Source organism: Leuciscus leuciscus (assembly GCF_965113295.1).
Source record: "Leuciscus leuciscus genome assembly, chromosome: 3".
Taxonomy (NCBI): domain Eukaryota; kingdom Metazoa; phylum Chordata; class Actinopteri; order Cypriniformes; family Leuciscidae; genus Leuciscus; species Leuciscus leuciscus.
The window spans coordinates 16,291,779-16,308,998 of NC_138727.1; the positions used below are offsets into that span (position 1 = coordinate 16,291,779).

Genomic DNA, 17,220 nt, shown 5'->3' on the forward strand with positions numbered 1-17,220 from the left:
GGTCTCTTTGAAAATGCCTGCAACTACATAATCTTACTAGGGAACACGCAAACCGTATTGTTCACAACTTGCACAGGGATTCTGCTGTAATAAGATATGATGAATGAACCATTTTGATACCTGTCTGCAATTATGGTATTAGGGATGTGTGCAAGTGTATCCTCTATGTAACTCTCACTTTTGGGCATAGAGCGTCGTGCATGCTGACATTAAGCTGTGAAGGCTAAAGGAGAGTCTGCACTTTGATCCAAAGAAACTTTTAAAAGTTAGACAGAGCTGTCCTCTAAATAACCCTTATGTTGTCATCATTAAAGGAATAGTCCACCCCAAAATGAAAATGCTGTGATAATTTATTCACCCTCATGTCATTCCAAACCAGTGTGACTTTTTCTTTCTTCTGTGAAACATAATAAAATATATTTTGAAGAATGTTGGTAACCAAACAGTTATACAATTTTATTTATATATATATATATACACACAAGTTTTTAAATACAAGTTTAAAAAGTACATCATTTTTTTTCATGTTTTTGTATTTTGGTTGCACCACATGACTTTGATTTGGTGGAATCAAAAGAATGACTTACAAAAGGAGAACAAAAGCAATTTTTCAAAGAGCCAATAATATTCTTAACATACCTGTGCAATGCCAGATTTATTAGACAAATGGATTAGGAATTAGACAACTAGATTGTGATTAAAGGTGATTAATAAGGTTTTCTTTTCAATAATTGAATTCCTTTATTGGGGCTTTTTCTTTATTGTCATATAAGGACATATCATATTTTTACATTAGAAATTTTAAATCACAGAAACTTGATTTTCAAGTACTTTTGAATGACTACTGTACAAAAAAAAAAAAAAAACAAGACAAAAAATTTGTATCATGCCACTGTCCCGAAAGCATTCCCTCTGGTGATCTCTTATCTCAAGTCACACTGTCCATGCATATATGACAACATCTTAAAAAAGTGAGCGTCACAGTAATATTCCCTTTGAAACTGAAATAAAGGAATTGTTTATACTTGTGAATTTCAGGGCCTCAAGCGAATGTGTGTGTGTGTGTGTGTGTGTGTGTGTAAGTTCAGCTCTCTCCCGCTGTGGAGTGTGTTTGGGTCTTGCGTTGCATGGCTCAGTAATCCCAGTGCAGTCACAAGCTAACAGTGCCTCTCTCCTGCCGGGACTTAGCGCACACAATGTGAGCGGCATGTGACTGCATTAGCATAGCTCACTGTCAGACTACACTGGTCTAATCTCTGTACAGTCACGAACCACAGCACCAACAAAGCCTGAGAGAATAATAAAACAGGAGGAAATTCTTGAAAAAGAAGTATCTGTCCACAGCGGTGGGTTTCAAACCGATTTTGTTATTTAGGAAACAATGAAACACTATTTTAGTGACCATTCAAAATTCATTTGTGCCCTTTGTGACATCGTCGATCTCACCCAGAGCCATTGTTTGGGGTCTGACCCCTCTCACCTTCTTTGGTTTCCCTTTAGGAATTCATTAGGTCTTCTTAAAGCTGTTTTATAAGGGTGGTTTTGTCATATGACAAATATGTCAAATGAGCGAGCGTTATTAAACACAAAGCGACTCTTATACAAAACACTGTAAAAAGTGCAGGAACAAAATTTCAAAAAAAAAGTTTAGGGTTTCAGGGCTGGGGCAATGTGCCAGAAACTATGATGGTCATGTGAACTAGTTATGATGTGAATTGCAAACTGAATGACTACAATCATGCCTGCTTTTGGGTCCCATTCAGAACAGTGAACTGAGGGCAAGAGCATTCCAAGAATTCTTTGAATTGAAGGAGTAAAGGCCAGCCGACTGAACACATGAGGCATTCAAGCTTGTTCATTAGTGAGAAGAAATTTCAGGTGCTGGACCTAATCACCAAAACTATTTTAACTGAATGTCATTTTTATAACATTATGGAATGAAAATTATGGAAATCAATAGGATCTTTACTTATTGTAATAGATCCAAACAACTGAACCCACCTAACTCAAGAACCCATGACGTGCATGAATGCATAAAGGGGGTCAAGACAGCATTCAATGGATTTCTTGGCATGCTGTTTTCTTTTTTCTTTTTTAGTGTAATGAAATCATTTAAAATCATGCTTAGCACCAATTTAACACCAATAGCTCCAATATATATATATATATATATATATATATATATATATATATATATATATATATATATATGCTTAGCACCAATTTAACAAAACAATAGATAATGAGTTTAAAAATGTTTTTTTGAATTAAGGTATTGGTCACTTTACACAATGTTTACCTCAATCATGTTTACCTTAATCAAAGTTTAAAAAAAATAACTTCCAAATCAAAACTGTGGCACAAAAGGCTGAGAGCTTGAATACTCTTGAATGGGCCAGTGATCTGATGTACTGCCCGAACGAATTCACAGATAGGCCTTAATTACTACACGAGTGAGACATGTCATCATGGCTTGGTGCCGCCACTCCGAGGATTCCACGCAGCATTCCGCAGAGCCTTGCGACTTTTCCAGACGAGGGCAAATCCTTGATGCACCCGAAGCCATCCCAAAGGGAGATCAAGCATCCCAGTCCAGAGACCTCCGCTTTTGAGTTCAACACACCTGGAACCAGCTAATTCCCTCATCCATCTCAAACACACTAAAAAAACACACCAACAAATAGACCCTACAGAAAGAAGGCCACTTTGGACATCTGTTTTCCACCATGGGACTGTGTTCTCATAATGGATTGTTAGTGATGTTGCTGTTTCATCTTTGCCAGGCACAAGGTATAGTAAAACATTTTTTTAATAACACTGAATTTGTGCTTGAAAGCAGATGTAAAGGAATCGGATTACAAAGTCTATATAAAGACTGGGAAGAAGGATACTATATTCTTAGGAATTACCCTCAGGGCAAAATAGCTTGCTCCATGTTGAGTCAGCATTAGATGCCAGTATGTTTCACTGATTCATGGACTGCATCTAAGGCTGAAATCAATTTCTGACGCGCTATCTGCATAATCAATTTTCCTGGTCATTCCAAAGGCACTTTTGCTGATGATTGGCTGAAAACCCACTTTTCAACATGTCAACTAGATCTAAAACCAATAACAACTTCAAATCAGTTCTCCTAGGCTGACAGTAACCACAGCACTGGCAGCCTCAGCTTGTGTTTGGCTGTAGTACAAGCAAACTAATATCTCTAGACTCCAAACTGAGATCCCATTAGCTTCTTCATTTCAGGCCTATAAAAGTTATTCATTCGCTTTTTCCCAGAACCGCAACACCTTCATGCTCATCAACTGTGAGATCTCACATTCCACAGGAATTCACACAAATCTATTTCACTTTCCTTTGAAAATTGCTGTGAAAACCAAAGACTACATTGAAGATGTCTTTGACAAAAGAAGTTATACTGAAACTAAATATATAGTTTGATTCAGTTGTTCAGAATTTGTTTTAAAAATTTTGAGTTTAAAAATTACAGTATTTGAATTTCTTTGAATATCAATTAATTATTATTCTACTTCCTTGCATTCAGTTAGTTTTTTTTTCTAATTAGAATGATTAATATAATACATTTTACTGTAAGATCCATATTTGTGATGACAGTCAGACTCCGCTTTACACTTTCTCCAAGGTAACAATTGCTTTCACTTTTAATCTTACAGCTTCTTAAAATAGTTATTGACCACTGTGACTCAACACACATTTCCACTAATAATAATCCATCAGAAAAAAAAGCTACTGAACTTGTGTACTGTATGTTGGAAACAGAAAAGCTAGACTTTCAACATTTTAAAAGGAATATTCCATTTAACAAAATTTTGCCAAGTCACACCTTGAATGTTGGCTTGTGAAAAGTTGTGAAACAAGTTTAAAGTTGGCATGAGATGAAAATTCATCCTATTTGTTTTATAACGGCATGTTATAGATCTCTTTGTGAACTAATACTTTTTTTTTTGGCCTTGGAATGTTTAATCAAACTAACATAACTCGATCTTCCAGTGATAACGACTTCTGTCTGGTGACGTATTCCAAACTTCTCCAATGATTTATTCTGCTTAAACCCCGCTCAATCGACTGCAAGCTCACATTCATTTCTGAATGCAACGGGCACATCCCAAAATCCAATCAACAACTGATGGATACAACCAAGTCCCTGCCCTACATTTTTTTTCCGATAATCCGTTACACTCAAATGTGTTCCACAAAAGGAGGAAAAGATTTGTCGGTACTTACGTTTCATTACGACTTTAAAGGGCCTTAGATGACAGACAGACAGACAGACAGAGAGATAGATAGATAGATAGATAGATAGATAGATAGATAGATAGATAGATAGATAGATAGATAGATAGATAGATAGATAGATAGATAGATAGATAGATAGATAGATAGATAGATAGATAGATAGATAGATAGATAGATAGATAGATAGATAGATAGATAGATGAATGGACGGACAGACAGACAGACAGACAGACAGACAGACGTACGGACAGACAGATAGATAGATAGACAAGATGGACAGACAGACAGACAGACAGACAGACAGACAGATAGACAGACAGATAGATAGATAGATAGATAGATAGATAGATAGATAGATAGATAGATAGATAGATAGATAGATAGATAGATAGATAGATAGATAGATAGATAGATAGATAGATAGATAGATAGATAGATAGATAGATAGATAGATAGATAGATAGATAGATAGATAGATAGATGAATGGACGGACAGACAGACAGACAGACAGACAGACAGACAGACAGATAGACAGACAGATAGATAGATAGATAGATAGATAGATAGATAGATAGATAGATAGATAGATAGATAGATAGATAGATAGATAGATAGATAGATAGATAGATAGATAGATAGATAGATAGATAGATAGATAGATAGATAGATAGATAGATAGATAGATAGATAGATAGATGAATGGACGGACAGACAGACAGACAGACAGACAGACAGACAGACAGATAGACAGACAGACAGATAGATAGATAGATAGATAGATAGATAGATAGATAGATAGATAGATAGATAGATAGATAGATAGATAGATAGATAGATAGATAGATAGATAGATAGATAGATAGATAGATAGATAGATAGATAGATAGATAGATAGATAACATTTTAAGGACCAGGGTGAATTATGTGCTGAATTTCTTTGAATTACAATTTTTTCCTCCAATTCAACTTCCTGTGACATAAAACTGAAGCCAGTTCTTCAATTCTGAATTCTGTCCATCCCTGCTGACCATTTATATATATTTAAACTCACAGAAAGAGTGATGAGATGTGAACCTGCTGCACATTAGCAGCTTGACAATGTTGACCTGGTCAAATCTGCTCTAAAGTCTCTTTGCTGCTTTGCACAGATGATGCTCTCCCGTCCCCTGACCCCGAGCCGGCCCCACCAAGCCTGGGTGATGTGATTGATGCAGTGAAGGCAGCATTCGAGCATGCAGTACAGATCTCAACAACCGGCGCCGTACGCGAAGCCTTGGAGCATGTTGTAGGGGAAATCACGCCACAGAGGACACCGGCAGAGCAGGAGTCACCATCAGTGGAGAACACAGCAGATCATACAATAGAAGAAGCAGCTGAAGAAGTGCATCTCAATGAAGGAGAACCAGATGTGCATATGTCAGAATCAAATGAACAAACATACGAGGAAACAGCTCAAAAAGGGCTGGCCCAAGATATAGAGCCTGCAGAGGGGATTCAAGGACAGATAGCTCAGGAGGAGTCATCAATTTCAGAGCCAGAACAGATATCAGTTATAAAACCATTGGACCTTGAGGCAACAGATTCAATTCAGGAACCAGAAGAATCAGTTTTGCAAGACCCTGAGATTGTTGGAGTGGGTGAACCAATGAAAGAAGAAAGCCAGCCAGAGGAATCACCGGTCCAGACATATACTGTCACACAAAAGGAAAATGAATCAGGAAGAGGAGCTGCGGAAATTAACAAGGGAGGCAAAGAGGTTGAAGAGGGTGCAGAAGAGCCAGGGCAGGGATTTATTGAGGACAAAGGAAAAATAGAAGTAGAGGTGACAATTGGTGGTGGAGAAGTTAAAGTAGAAGTACCACAGGAAGAAGAATCTGTGGAAAGACAAGAAAAGGATCCAGAATCAGAGCGTAGTGAGGAGGAATGGCAGGCAGTAACAGCACAGATGGGTACAGATGGTGGTGTGGTTGATATGGATGAAGTAGAACAGGAAGAGGAAGAGCAGGGAGCAGCAAAGACTGAACTAAGTGTGATTGAAGTTGAAACAAGTAGAGAGGAGGTAAAGGCTGGATCTGAGGCACAACTTCAGAAGGTTTCAAGAGAGGAGGATGTTCTTCCAACTGACAAAACAGTACCAGAGAAAACTCAACAGGAACCAGGTAATTAAAGTGCATTCACCACCCAAGATAACTTCAAACCAAAAATGGTGATAAATTTCAACCTCAAACCATTAAATTACAAATTTCCCATTAAGTTAGAGGCGTGACATTTTCTAGTTGTACACCATAGCGGCAAATTATTTTGTTAGCTATGGTTTCCAATTGTTATGGAGTTTTCCCCCCCAAACCTAATGCAATTAGACTTTCACTGTCTGATCTTTGCACTTACAATATACAGCAAAGGAACCAAGCCGCCTAAGGGCATCCCTTCAGTTTATAACAGCAAAAAGACTCGTAACATGTATCTCTGGAGATGACTGGCTCCTGGGTGCACTCCAGGTCATCTATCTATCCACCATTAATTACACAGTCACGCTGAAATACTCTGAAATACACTGCTTAATCAGACTGTGCACACTGGGGACTCACATAGCATCACTTTATTTCAGTTTTAGATTGAATAGATAGAGTGTAGTAGAATCTTCCTAAAAAGATTTGAATAGAATGCAATACAGAATAGTGCTGTGGAATAGCAGTTGTTTTCTTTAATCAAAGTATATGTATCTTGTTTCAGCACATTTGGGAGTATGGAGAGTAATAAAGCCCACACAAACACCTGCAAACACTAACAATATCTCCCTCTACTTGAGAAAAAGAACAAATTAGTAGTCATATTCCTACAATACACATACATTTGTATGTTTCAGTATATGCTGAAACATACAATATGAATGTATTGACATTATTTAAAACAAGTATTTATGTATGCACAGCTTTATGTTGGAACCTTTATTATATTATATTATATTATATTATATTATATTATATTATATTATATTATATTATATTATATTATATTATATTATATTATATTATATACTCTCAAATTAGGTAAATGCATTAAACGTTCTCACTGATTAAATACAACAAAATCAACCTATTCATTCAAGTCATTATTCATATTGTTTATATGTATTAGATGCTGACAAAATATGTTAATGGATTCAGTCTATACAAATATACAAAAACATAAGTGTGTTAGAACCACGCTATGTGAACAAATATCTTCGAGTTCTAATGAGATCATGTTGGATTTTAACATCTGTCTAAACATCATCAACCAGTGTGTGTCATAATGACTAGATGAGACAGGAAGCAAGTGCAAGTAATATTTATTACGGCAACACAGTCAACAGTACAAGCAGAAGTGAGGTGGGTGACGCAGGGACAAGATGGTCAGGATCCGTGATGAAGTGCTGTGACGGTGACGGTGAGAAGACGACAAAATCCACGAAGAACGGGAACAGGAACACAAGGCAGGAACGGACAGCGGAACACCAACACGGAGGACATCAACCAACGATCTGACAAGGATGATACAACAACGGTGAGTATTTATAGAAGAGTGGATTGCTTGCAGCTGGTGAAGTGATGATGATCAGCTGGAGCGGATCAGGTGATGTCATACACACACCCACTGCACACGCGCTCACACAACAACATAAACACGAGACTAAAAGGAACAGAGAATACGTCTACCGTGACAGTACCCCTCCTCCTAAGAACGCCTCCTGGCGTTCCCAGGCCCCCCTACCTGTCGATTGAAATCATCGATAAGGGAGTGATCCAGGATGTCTCTAGCAGGTACCCAACTTCTCTCCTCCGGACCGTAACCTTCCCAGTCCACCAAGTACTGAAATCCGCGTCCCCTCCGCCTAGAGTCCAGAATACGATTAACCGAATAAGTGGTCTCCCCATCTACGAGTCGCGGTGGGGGAGGAACCGGGACAGGCGGATTAATGTGAGAATGAAACACTGGTTTAATCTTAGACACATGGAAGGCGGGATGAATCCTCCTGTACGCGGGAGGCAATTTGAGGCGGACTGCCACCGGACTAATGATTTTGGTGACAGTAAACGGGCCAATAAATTTAGGTGCAAGCTTATTAGAGACGGTACGCAAAGGAATGTTCTTAGTAGAAAGCCACACTTTTTGACCCACGACGTATACGGGAGGCTTCGACCTGTGGCGATCGGCCTTGGCCTTGGTGCGCGCTCCCACTTGGAGTAGAGTCTCACGGGCTCTAGTCCAAGTACGATGACACCTCTGGACAAAGGCGTGAGCGGAGGGAACCGCAACCTCGGATTCCAGACTGGGAAAAATAGGTGGCTGGTAACCTACACTACACTCAAATGGAGAAAGGCCCGTGGCCGACACTGGCAACGTGTTGTGAGCGTACTCCACCAAAGAGAGTTGCTGGCTCCATGAGGAAGGATTCTTGGACACCAAACATCGCAACACCCTTTCCAAATCTTGGTTGGCTCTCTCGGTCTGACCATTGCTCTGGGGATGAAACCCTGAGGACAGACTAACCGTCGCCCCCAGTAATCTACAAAATTCTCGCCAAAATTTGGACACAAACTGGGGTCCCCTGTCAGAGACCACGTCAATCGGGAGGCCATGTAAGCGAAAGACGTGGTCTACGACGGCTACCGCTGTCTCCTTAGCTGAGGGTAATTTGGGTAAGGGGACAAAATGGGCTGCCTTCGAGAACCGGTCCACCACGGTCAAAACGACCGTGTTCCCTTGAGAGGGTGGGAGGGCGGTAATGAAATCTAGAGCGATATGGGACCAGGGTCTCGAAGGAACCGACAGCGGTTGAAGTAACCCATCAGGAGGTCGATTGGAAGTCTTACCAGTGGCACAAACCGAGCAAGCCAAGACAAAATCGTGAATGTCGCGAGCCATACGTGGCCACCAGAATCGTTGCTTGACTAAAAAACTAGTCCGATTAACTCCTGGATGGCACGCCACGTTGGAACCATGACCCCACTGGATAACGTCGGACCGTAATCCCTCCGGCACGAATAAGCGGCTCGGTGGACACCCGGGCGGAGGCGTTACCCCTTCTAAGGCCTTCTGGACCCTCGATTCGATCTCCCATGAGAGTGTGGAAACGACTAGAGTTTCGGGCAAAATGCACTCGGGAGTAGTCGGGCGTGCGGAAAAATCAAATATGCGAGATAGAGAGTCGGGTTTGATGTTCTTAGAACCCGGGCGGTACGAAATAGAAAAATCGAAACGACCGAAAAAAAGTGCCCACCGAGCCTGCCTGGAGTTCAGTCTTTTAGCAGTGCGAATATACTCTAAATTCTTGTGATCAGTCCAGACGATAAAAGGTACCCCTGACCCTTCTAACCAGTGGCGCCATTCCTCCAACGCTAGCTTAACTGCCAACAACTCCCTGTTGCCAATGTCGTAATTACGTTCTGCCGGGGACAACCGATGAGAAAAAAACGCGCATGGATGCACCTTGTCGTCTACAGGGGAGCGTTGGGACAACACTGCACCTACTCCCACCTCTGACGCGTCGACCTCCACCACGAACTGACGTGATGGATCAGGGGCGACAAGAATGGGGGCTGAAACAAAGCGGCCTTTCAGTTTAGTAAACACAGCCTCGGCTGTGTTAGACCACCTGAACGTAGTTCTGGGGGAGGTCAAGGCGGTCAGAGGTGCGACTAGTTGGCTGAAATTGCGAATAAAACGCCGATAGAAGTTGGCGAACCCCAGGAACCTCTGCAGGGCCTTGCGAGAATCCGGGCTTGGCCAATCTACCACAGCCTTGATCTTCTCAGGGTCCATCCGCATCCCCTCAGACGACACGATGTACCCAAGGAAAGGAACTGACTGTGCATGGAATTCGCATTTCTCCGCCTTGACAAAAAGCCCATTCTCTAGCAACCTCAGAAGCACTCGTCGGACGTGTTGCACATGTTCCTGGAGAGAAGAAGAAAAAATCAATATGTCGTCCAGGTAGACATATATGAACTGATCGATCATATCTCGCAACACATCATTGACCAGTGCTTGGAAAACTGCCGGGGAGTTGGACAGCCCGAAGGGCATGACCAAATATTCAAAGTGCCCCCTGGGGGTGTTAAAGGCAGTCTTCCACTCATCCCCCTCCCTAATGCGAACCAAATGATAAGCGTTACGCAAGTCCAATTTAGTGAAGATGGACGCTCCCTGCAACCTCTCGAAGGCTGAAGACATCAACGGCAAAGGATAAGTATTCTTTACCGTGATGTTATTCAACCCCCGGTAGTCAATACAAGGTCGCAGAGAACCGTCCTTCTTCCCCACAAAAAAGAACCCCGCCCCCGCTGGAGAAGAGGAAGGGCGAATGAACTTGGTTGCTAGAGAATCAGAAATGTATTTCTCCATAGCCTCCCTCTCCGGAATAGAGAGTGAATATAACTTGCCCTTAGGCGGAGACTTACCTGGCAGTAGATCTATCGCACAGTCATAGGGACGATGCGGAGGAAGAGAAGCAGCACGAGACTTACTGAACACTTCCTTCAGGTCCAGATACTCCGCGGGCACGTTAGACAAATCCCCTGTTTCCTCCTGAAAAACAGAAACAGGCACGGACGAACAAGCAGACACGAGACAAGACTTATGACATTCCTTGCTCCACTCCAGCACGACTCTATGATGCCAGTCCACTCGAGGGTTGTGTTGAATGAGCCAGGGATGTCCGAGGACGACGGGTGCCAGAGGTGAATCCATGATGTAGAATGAAATAGTCTCAGAGTGGTTACCAGAAGTGATGAGGGTTAATTCTTCAGTGGATAGTGAAATGGTGGGAAGTGTCTGTCCATTAAGAGCGTGAACTGCGATTCTGTGGGTGAGAGGTTTGAGGGGAATTTGTAACTGTTGTGCGAATGAGTGGTCCATAAAATTACCCTCAGCCCCAGAATCCAGAAGTGCTCGACAGTCGTGCTGGTGGACTGACCATCTTAGTCTTACCGGGAGGAGCGTGGAGGTAGATGTAACAGCTGATGAGGTCTTCCTGGCGGAGATCCCACCCGATAGTAGCCTCAAGTTTACTATCGGGCTTGGCCCTTTTACCGGGCAGTTGTATGAAAAATGTCCCGCTCCTCCACAATATAGGCAAAGGCCCTGGGACCTCCGCCTCTCCCTCTCCTCCCGGGAAAGCCGAGCTCGACCCACCTGCATGGGCTCGGGATCGTAGACTGGGCTGACCACGTCCCTGCCGTTGGATCTTGAACCGTCGACCCCTCCGAAGGTACGGGTGGACGGGACTCGACGTTCGATCCTGGATAGCCGAGCGTCCACCCGCAGAGCCAAGTCAATCAACCCGTTCAGTGTGGTAGGTAGATCCAAGGCGTAGATCTCCTTCTGGACGTGGTCAGCCAACCCATGCAGGAACATATCCCACTGCGCCTCCTCGTTCCAGCCGCACTCCGCCGCCAGGGTCCGGAATTCGATAGAAAAATCTGAAACTGATCTTTCACCTTGACGAAGATCCGCCAATGTCCTGGCAGCCTCTCTCCCCGAAAGCGCTCGGTCAAAGACCTTCTTCATCTCGGCGGAGAGGGTCTGGAACGAGGCGCAGCATGGATGTTGATTCTCCCACACCGCCGTTCCCCAGAGTGCCGCCTTCCCAGTCAGCAAGGTGATAACGAACGCCACTTTGGCCCGTTCCGTACTGAAAGTCTGTGGTTGAAGAGCAAAGTGCATTGAACAACGCGTCAAGAATGCTCTACAAAAAGCTGGTTCACCTGAATAGGTCTCCGGTGTGGGTAGACGAGGCTCGGACTGGGAAGGTCTTGCAGGTGTTGCGGGGGGAACAGCCGGTGTGGGCGGCGCAGCGGGAATCTGTAGGCGATGGATCTGCTGGGTGAGCTCGGACACCTGCGTCACCAGGGCTTGTACTGCGCGACCCGTGTCGCCGATCTCTTGTTGTTGCGAATCCATTCTTCGGATACTGTGATGAATAAACTCTTCAAATGATCCAGAATCCGCGCTCGCTGCTTCCATTCCGTGGTCAGATCGTTCTGTCATAATGACTAGATGAGACAGGAAGCAAGTGCAAGTAATATTTATTACGGCAACACAGTCAACAGTACAAGCAGAAGTGAGGTGGGTGACGCAGGGACAAGATGGTCAGGATCCGTGATGAAGTGCTGTGACGGTGACGGTGAGAAGACGACAAAATCCACGAAGAACGGGAACAGGAACACAAGGCAGGAACGGACAGCGGAACACCAACACGGAGGACATCAACCAACGATCTGACAAGGATGATACAACAACGGTGAGTATTTATAGAAGAGTGGATTGCTTGCAGCTGGTGAAGTGATGATGATCAGCTGGAGCGGATCAGGTGATGTCATACACACACCCACTGCACACGCGCTCACACAACAACATAAACACGAGACTAAAAGGAACAGAGAATACGTCTACCGTGACAGTGTGAGTGTGGTCTGTTTTAGTTCAAGTCCAAAGCTCCCTAGTTGGAGCCTAATTTATTATGAACCACTGTCCTATATGTTTCTGCTCTTGCTGTTCCTGTGACCTACATACAAAAACACATTTATCCTGCTGAAACTAAGAAACCCCTAAACCTTAATTCCCATACAGCATGGACTTTACCCTTCAATCCTCCTAAAAGCACTACATGCTCCACTGAGTCAAATTGCCTCTGTCACAGTTGGTGGTATTCAGATAAATCAGACTTTCATCATTTCTGTGCATTGGGTAAATATGTGTATAAAATGTGCATCTGTAATGATTGATTTAATAATTTGAGGAAGTAAGAATCTCCCCTTGGTCTTCACGAAGACCAATAGTCTGGAGGTCTGGAGGAAAATTTTTAATATCGACTTCCCCTTACGTACAATATATAGCTAATTAAAGTCATTTTGTCCTCTGACAAACACAGATCTCTTGTTGCAAAGGTTTCTTGGTCCCTTAATATGCTGAACGTTGTGGAAAGTTATAAAAGTAATGCAATACAATATCGTGTTGCCCACTAAAAAAGTAACTAATTGTGTTACTTAGTTACTTTTTGTGGAAAGTAATCTGTTACATTACTTTTGCGTTACTTTTTGTCACCTGGGATGGGCTTGCTTGTTTGTTTGTTTTAAATAAAAAAAAATTTGAACATGTAAAGTGAAATTAATGAGCCTCAGACGGAAGGAAATGTACATTCTTTGGCTGTAGACAAAAGGCACAAACCTTTCGTCTGTGCTGCCATTCGTACTCCCGATTTCTCTCAACATGAGGTGTCAGTCAGTCAATGGGAAAACAAAGTAACTTGCATTATTCAAAAAAAAAAAATAACTCAGATATTTTGTTGTAAATTTAAAAGTAACGTGATACTTTACTCTTTACTTGAAAAAGTAATCTGATTACATTACTCACGTTTACTTGTTGCCTAATCTGTTACCCCTAACACTGAAGGTTTTAGCACTGCTGACACCCTAACACTGCTGAACTCCCATGTCACACAAATATATACTGTGAGAGCGTCATTTTAAATTCCATACGTATCCTCCAGGTCTCATCTCATCTTTATGCTGAAATTTTCACCACTATGTTAAATGTCTCCCTCATTTCACAACAGAGGTCACTGTGGATACTAAGGGACCAATTAAGTTGCAGGAGCCTGTTATCACCAAGTCTAAAGCAACAGGTGGTGCGGCTGTTAATGACACAAATTCCCTCTCAAACCTTCAGTCGCCTGCTGTCTATGAATGTAAAGCAATGAATGTGTGGAAACTTCTTCATTTTCTACAGGTAAAACAAATGAGGCCAGTGATGTAAATGAGATGATCAACTCCAGGGACCCGAATGGGAAAAATCCGGGTGAACCGGTGTTGATGAACACTATTGAGGAGCTCCCACCAACACCAGTTCTCAAACTGAGGCTCGGAGACACTGATGCACCAATGGAGGAAAACGTTGAATCTACACGTATGACAACAACATGACAAATATCTAAACACAAAGTCAAAACAGAAATAAGTAAAAACATTTGCAAAAACAATTTCAAATGATCCATTTTAATGACCAAAAATGTGATATTTTTAACACAACCCTGTTACCACAATCTATCTATCTATCTATCTATCTATCTATCTATCTATCTATCTATCTATCTATCTATCTATCTATCTATCTATCTATCTATCTATCTATCTATCTATCTTATCTATCTATCTATCTATCTATCTATCTATCATACCTACATATCATATATATCAACGTTTGAAGTTGTTTATCGTTAAATAAAAGTTTATATATGTATTTATAAATATATATATATATATATATAGACATTTTTTAAGAGTTTCCGTATTTTGTAATGGAAAGTGCCAGATGGTGATCTCATAATAGAGAGGCACACCTGCTCATTTCTCTTTTTTGATTTATTTAACTTTCTATATTTGACGGTACTTTCTCTCTCTCTTTCACGCTTCAGAGACCAAAGCCATAGGGCAGGACGCTTGGAAGATAGGAGCCATAGCAGCAGCTTTCTTTCTCATTCTGCAAACTGCTGTCACCATAGTTTACATTCTGAAGTGCAGGAGAAAGCCAAACAGGTTTGTGTGTGCAATGTAAGACTTATAGGATCTTTGAAAAGAGAAGTAATTATAAGAACTTCACTATAAATTAACTGATGAGATGTATGATAATATACAGTATGTGTAATATAGACATCTATACAGTGTGTTACAGTATAAGTATACATTACACACATGCCCAAAAATGCATTCGGCAAATGCATTATCAAAAGTGACTTACAGTACAAGATCCCTATAGGACTCAAACCCATGAGTGAGCAACAGGAATATTACAAGGTGTCTAATTCGTACGAATTCATACGACCTCACTCGTACGAATTTGTGTGATTTTTGCTAAATCGAACATATTTTACGAATTGCCCAATTTGTATGGATTTGTACGAATGACCTACCCCTGACCCCGTCCCTAAACCCATCACTGGGGTTTAGACAAATCGTACGAATTCGAGTTAGGTCGTACGAATTAGCCTACTCGTACTCACTCGTACGAATTCGTAAGAATTAGTCGTGAGATAGCGGTCTATACCATTCAAACGTTTGTGGTCAGTGAGATTTTTTTTTTTAAGAGCATAAGAGTTTTAAGAGCATAAGAAGTTTTATGCTCACCAAGGCTGCACTTATTTTATACTATGTACTTTAAGGGTAATATTCCTATATATTTGTTAGCAGTGTGGCCCCAAAGAACCCGTGTGCTGGAGGAAACGGGGGTATAGAATGTGACGCAAACAACACAAATACCACCATTCCAATTGATGAACAGTGAGTATACGACCACCACACACATACTCATCCTGATTATGAGGACCATAAACACACACACACATGCATTGTGACTGATTGTTTGTGCTTACAGAACTGATGTAGACGACCTTCCAGAGTACTCGCAGGTCCAGCAAGAGGACGTTGCTATGACAACTATCCCATTGGATTCCACAGAGAAGAATTCATCCCATGACCCCAGAACCTCTGCTGTTTAGCATTGCTGACCTTAAGGAGTAGATGTGCAAGTGTGTGTGTAAATGATTGAGTGTCTGACTATATGAACATGTGTGTGTGTCTATATGTGTATTGAATGGTCTGGTTAACCTTGACTGCAAATGTCACTCATGTGTTGTTCCCCCTACAGAAGAATGACCTATTTGCACTGCAAAAAAGAAAAGAAAAAAGAAAACATCTTCTTACCCAGTATTTATGTCTTGTCCTTCAGTACAAATATCTAAACATTCTTAAGTCAAGAATCATTTATTTGACAAGCAAAATTATATAAGAAATCAGGCCTTGTTTTCTGAAAAACTGATTACATTTTAGTGAGTTTTTGCTTAAAATAAGAACAAATATCTGCCAAAGATCTTGTTTTCCCTTTTAATTAAGTTTAAGATAATTTAACCCCATTGGCAGATATTTGTTCTGGTATTAAGACACTAATTACTCTGGTAATACACTTGCCTAAAAAACTTGCTTATGCCATTTTCCTTCTCAAGTAAATGTATCTTGGTTTAAGAAATAGTATATTTGTACGGAAAACAAGACAAAAATATTAAGAAAAGCCACAAAAAACCCCCACAAAAAAACAGAGTTCATTCTTTAATAACATCTAGCTATTGCATGTACACAAGGATAAAAATTATACATTTTGGGGCTGATTTCTCAGCTAAAATATCTATATTCTGGGGGGGAAAAGATACATTTACTACAAAAGCAAAACTGCATAAAATATTAAGACTTGTTTTCCGAAAATATATTTGGAATTTTTATTGAGCTTTTTTCTTGCTCAAAACATCTAAAAACAATTTGCCCATGGGGTGAGATAAATAAACTAATTCAATATTTATTTTGTGAAAATCTTAAGTCTTATCATATAATGCTTCTTAAGTATATTTATCTTGTTTTAAGACTGCCCAGATATTTTACTGAAAAAACAAGAAAAAAAAAAGATACAAAAATATTTTCCAGTAGAGTAAATTGGAATTGAATCCATAGGTACTGTTCTGATTTTCTTCTTTTGTCTAGATGAAGCTGAACATAGTTGCATTTCACATCAATTTATTGCATTAAAATATTTCCATTTACTTGTAAACGTATGTCCAATTCCACAGAAAACTTAAGTTTGGCATGTACTAATTCAAATGTATTACTTTGAAAGTGCCCAGAATTAAAAACAATTCAAATGTTATGTCTTATATCTTTCCTCCACAACTCTGTCGTAACAGACAGGAGACATGTGTCTTTTCTTACATAAATGGATTGTTTCAGTCCACTTTTTTGCCTGTTATGAAAGCAAAGATCACTGATCTATCAGACCTTTGAAAATGTCAAACCAATATACGCAAATGAAGAACCACATTCATTAAAGAGGTAAGAAAGTTGTGGACTCTGTCTTTACCCGTTTCCCTCTCTCCTCTC

The 17,220-nt window shown here is 40.9% G+C and overlaps 1 protein-coding gene across 1 annotated transcript in view; it reads left to right on the forward strand.

The window, feature by feature from the left end:
- Positions 1 to 16,936, forward strand: part of LOC309494782 (uncharacterized protein) — a gene marked incomplete at its 5' end in the record, with an annotated part of 30,285 nt that extends 13,349 nt beyond the window's left edge. The window contains 5 exons of the mRNA XM_082164188.1: positions 5,407 to 6,417; positions 14,030 to 14,206; positions 14,715 to 14,835; positions 15,484 to 15,576; positions 15,671 to 16,936. Coding sequence (XP_082020314.1) covers positions 5,407 to 6,417; positions 14,030 to 14,206; positions 14,715 to 14,835; positions 15,484 to 15,576; positions 15,671 to 15,794 — 1,526 coding nt within the window. The 3' untranslated portion in view covers positions 15,795 to 16,936. The remainder of the gene's footprint in view (positions 1 to 5,406; positions 6,418 to 14,029; positions 14,207 to 14,714; positions 14,836 to 15,483; positions 15,577 to 15,670) is intronic.
- Positions 16,937 to 17,220: the final 284 nt, after the last annotated feature.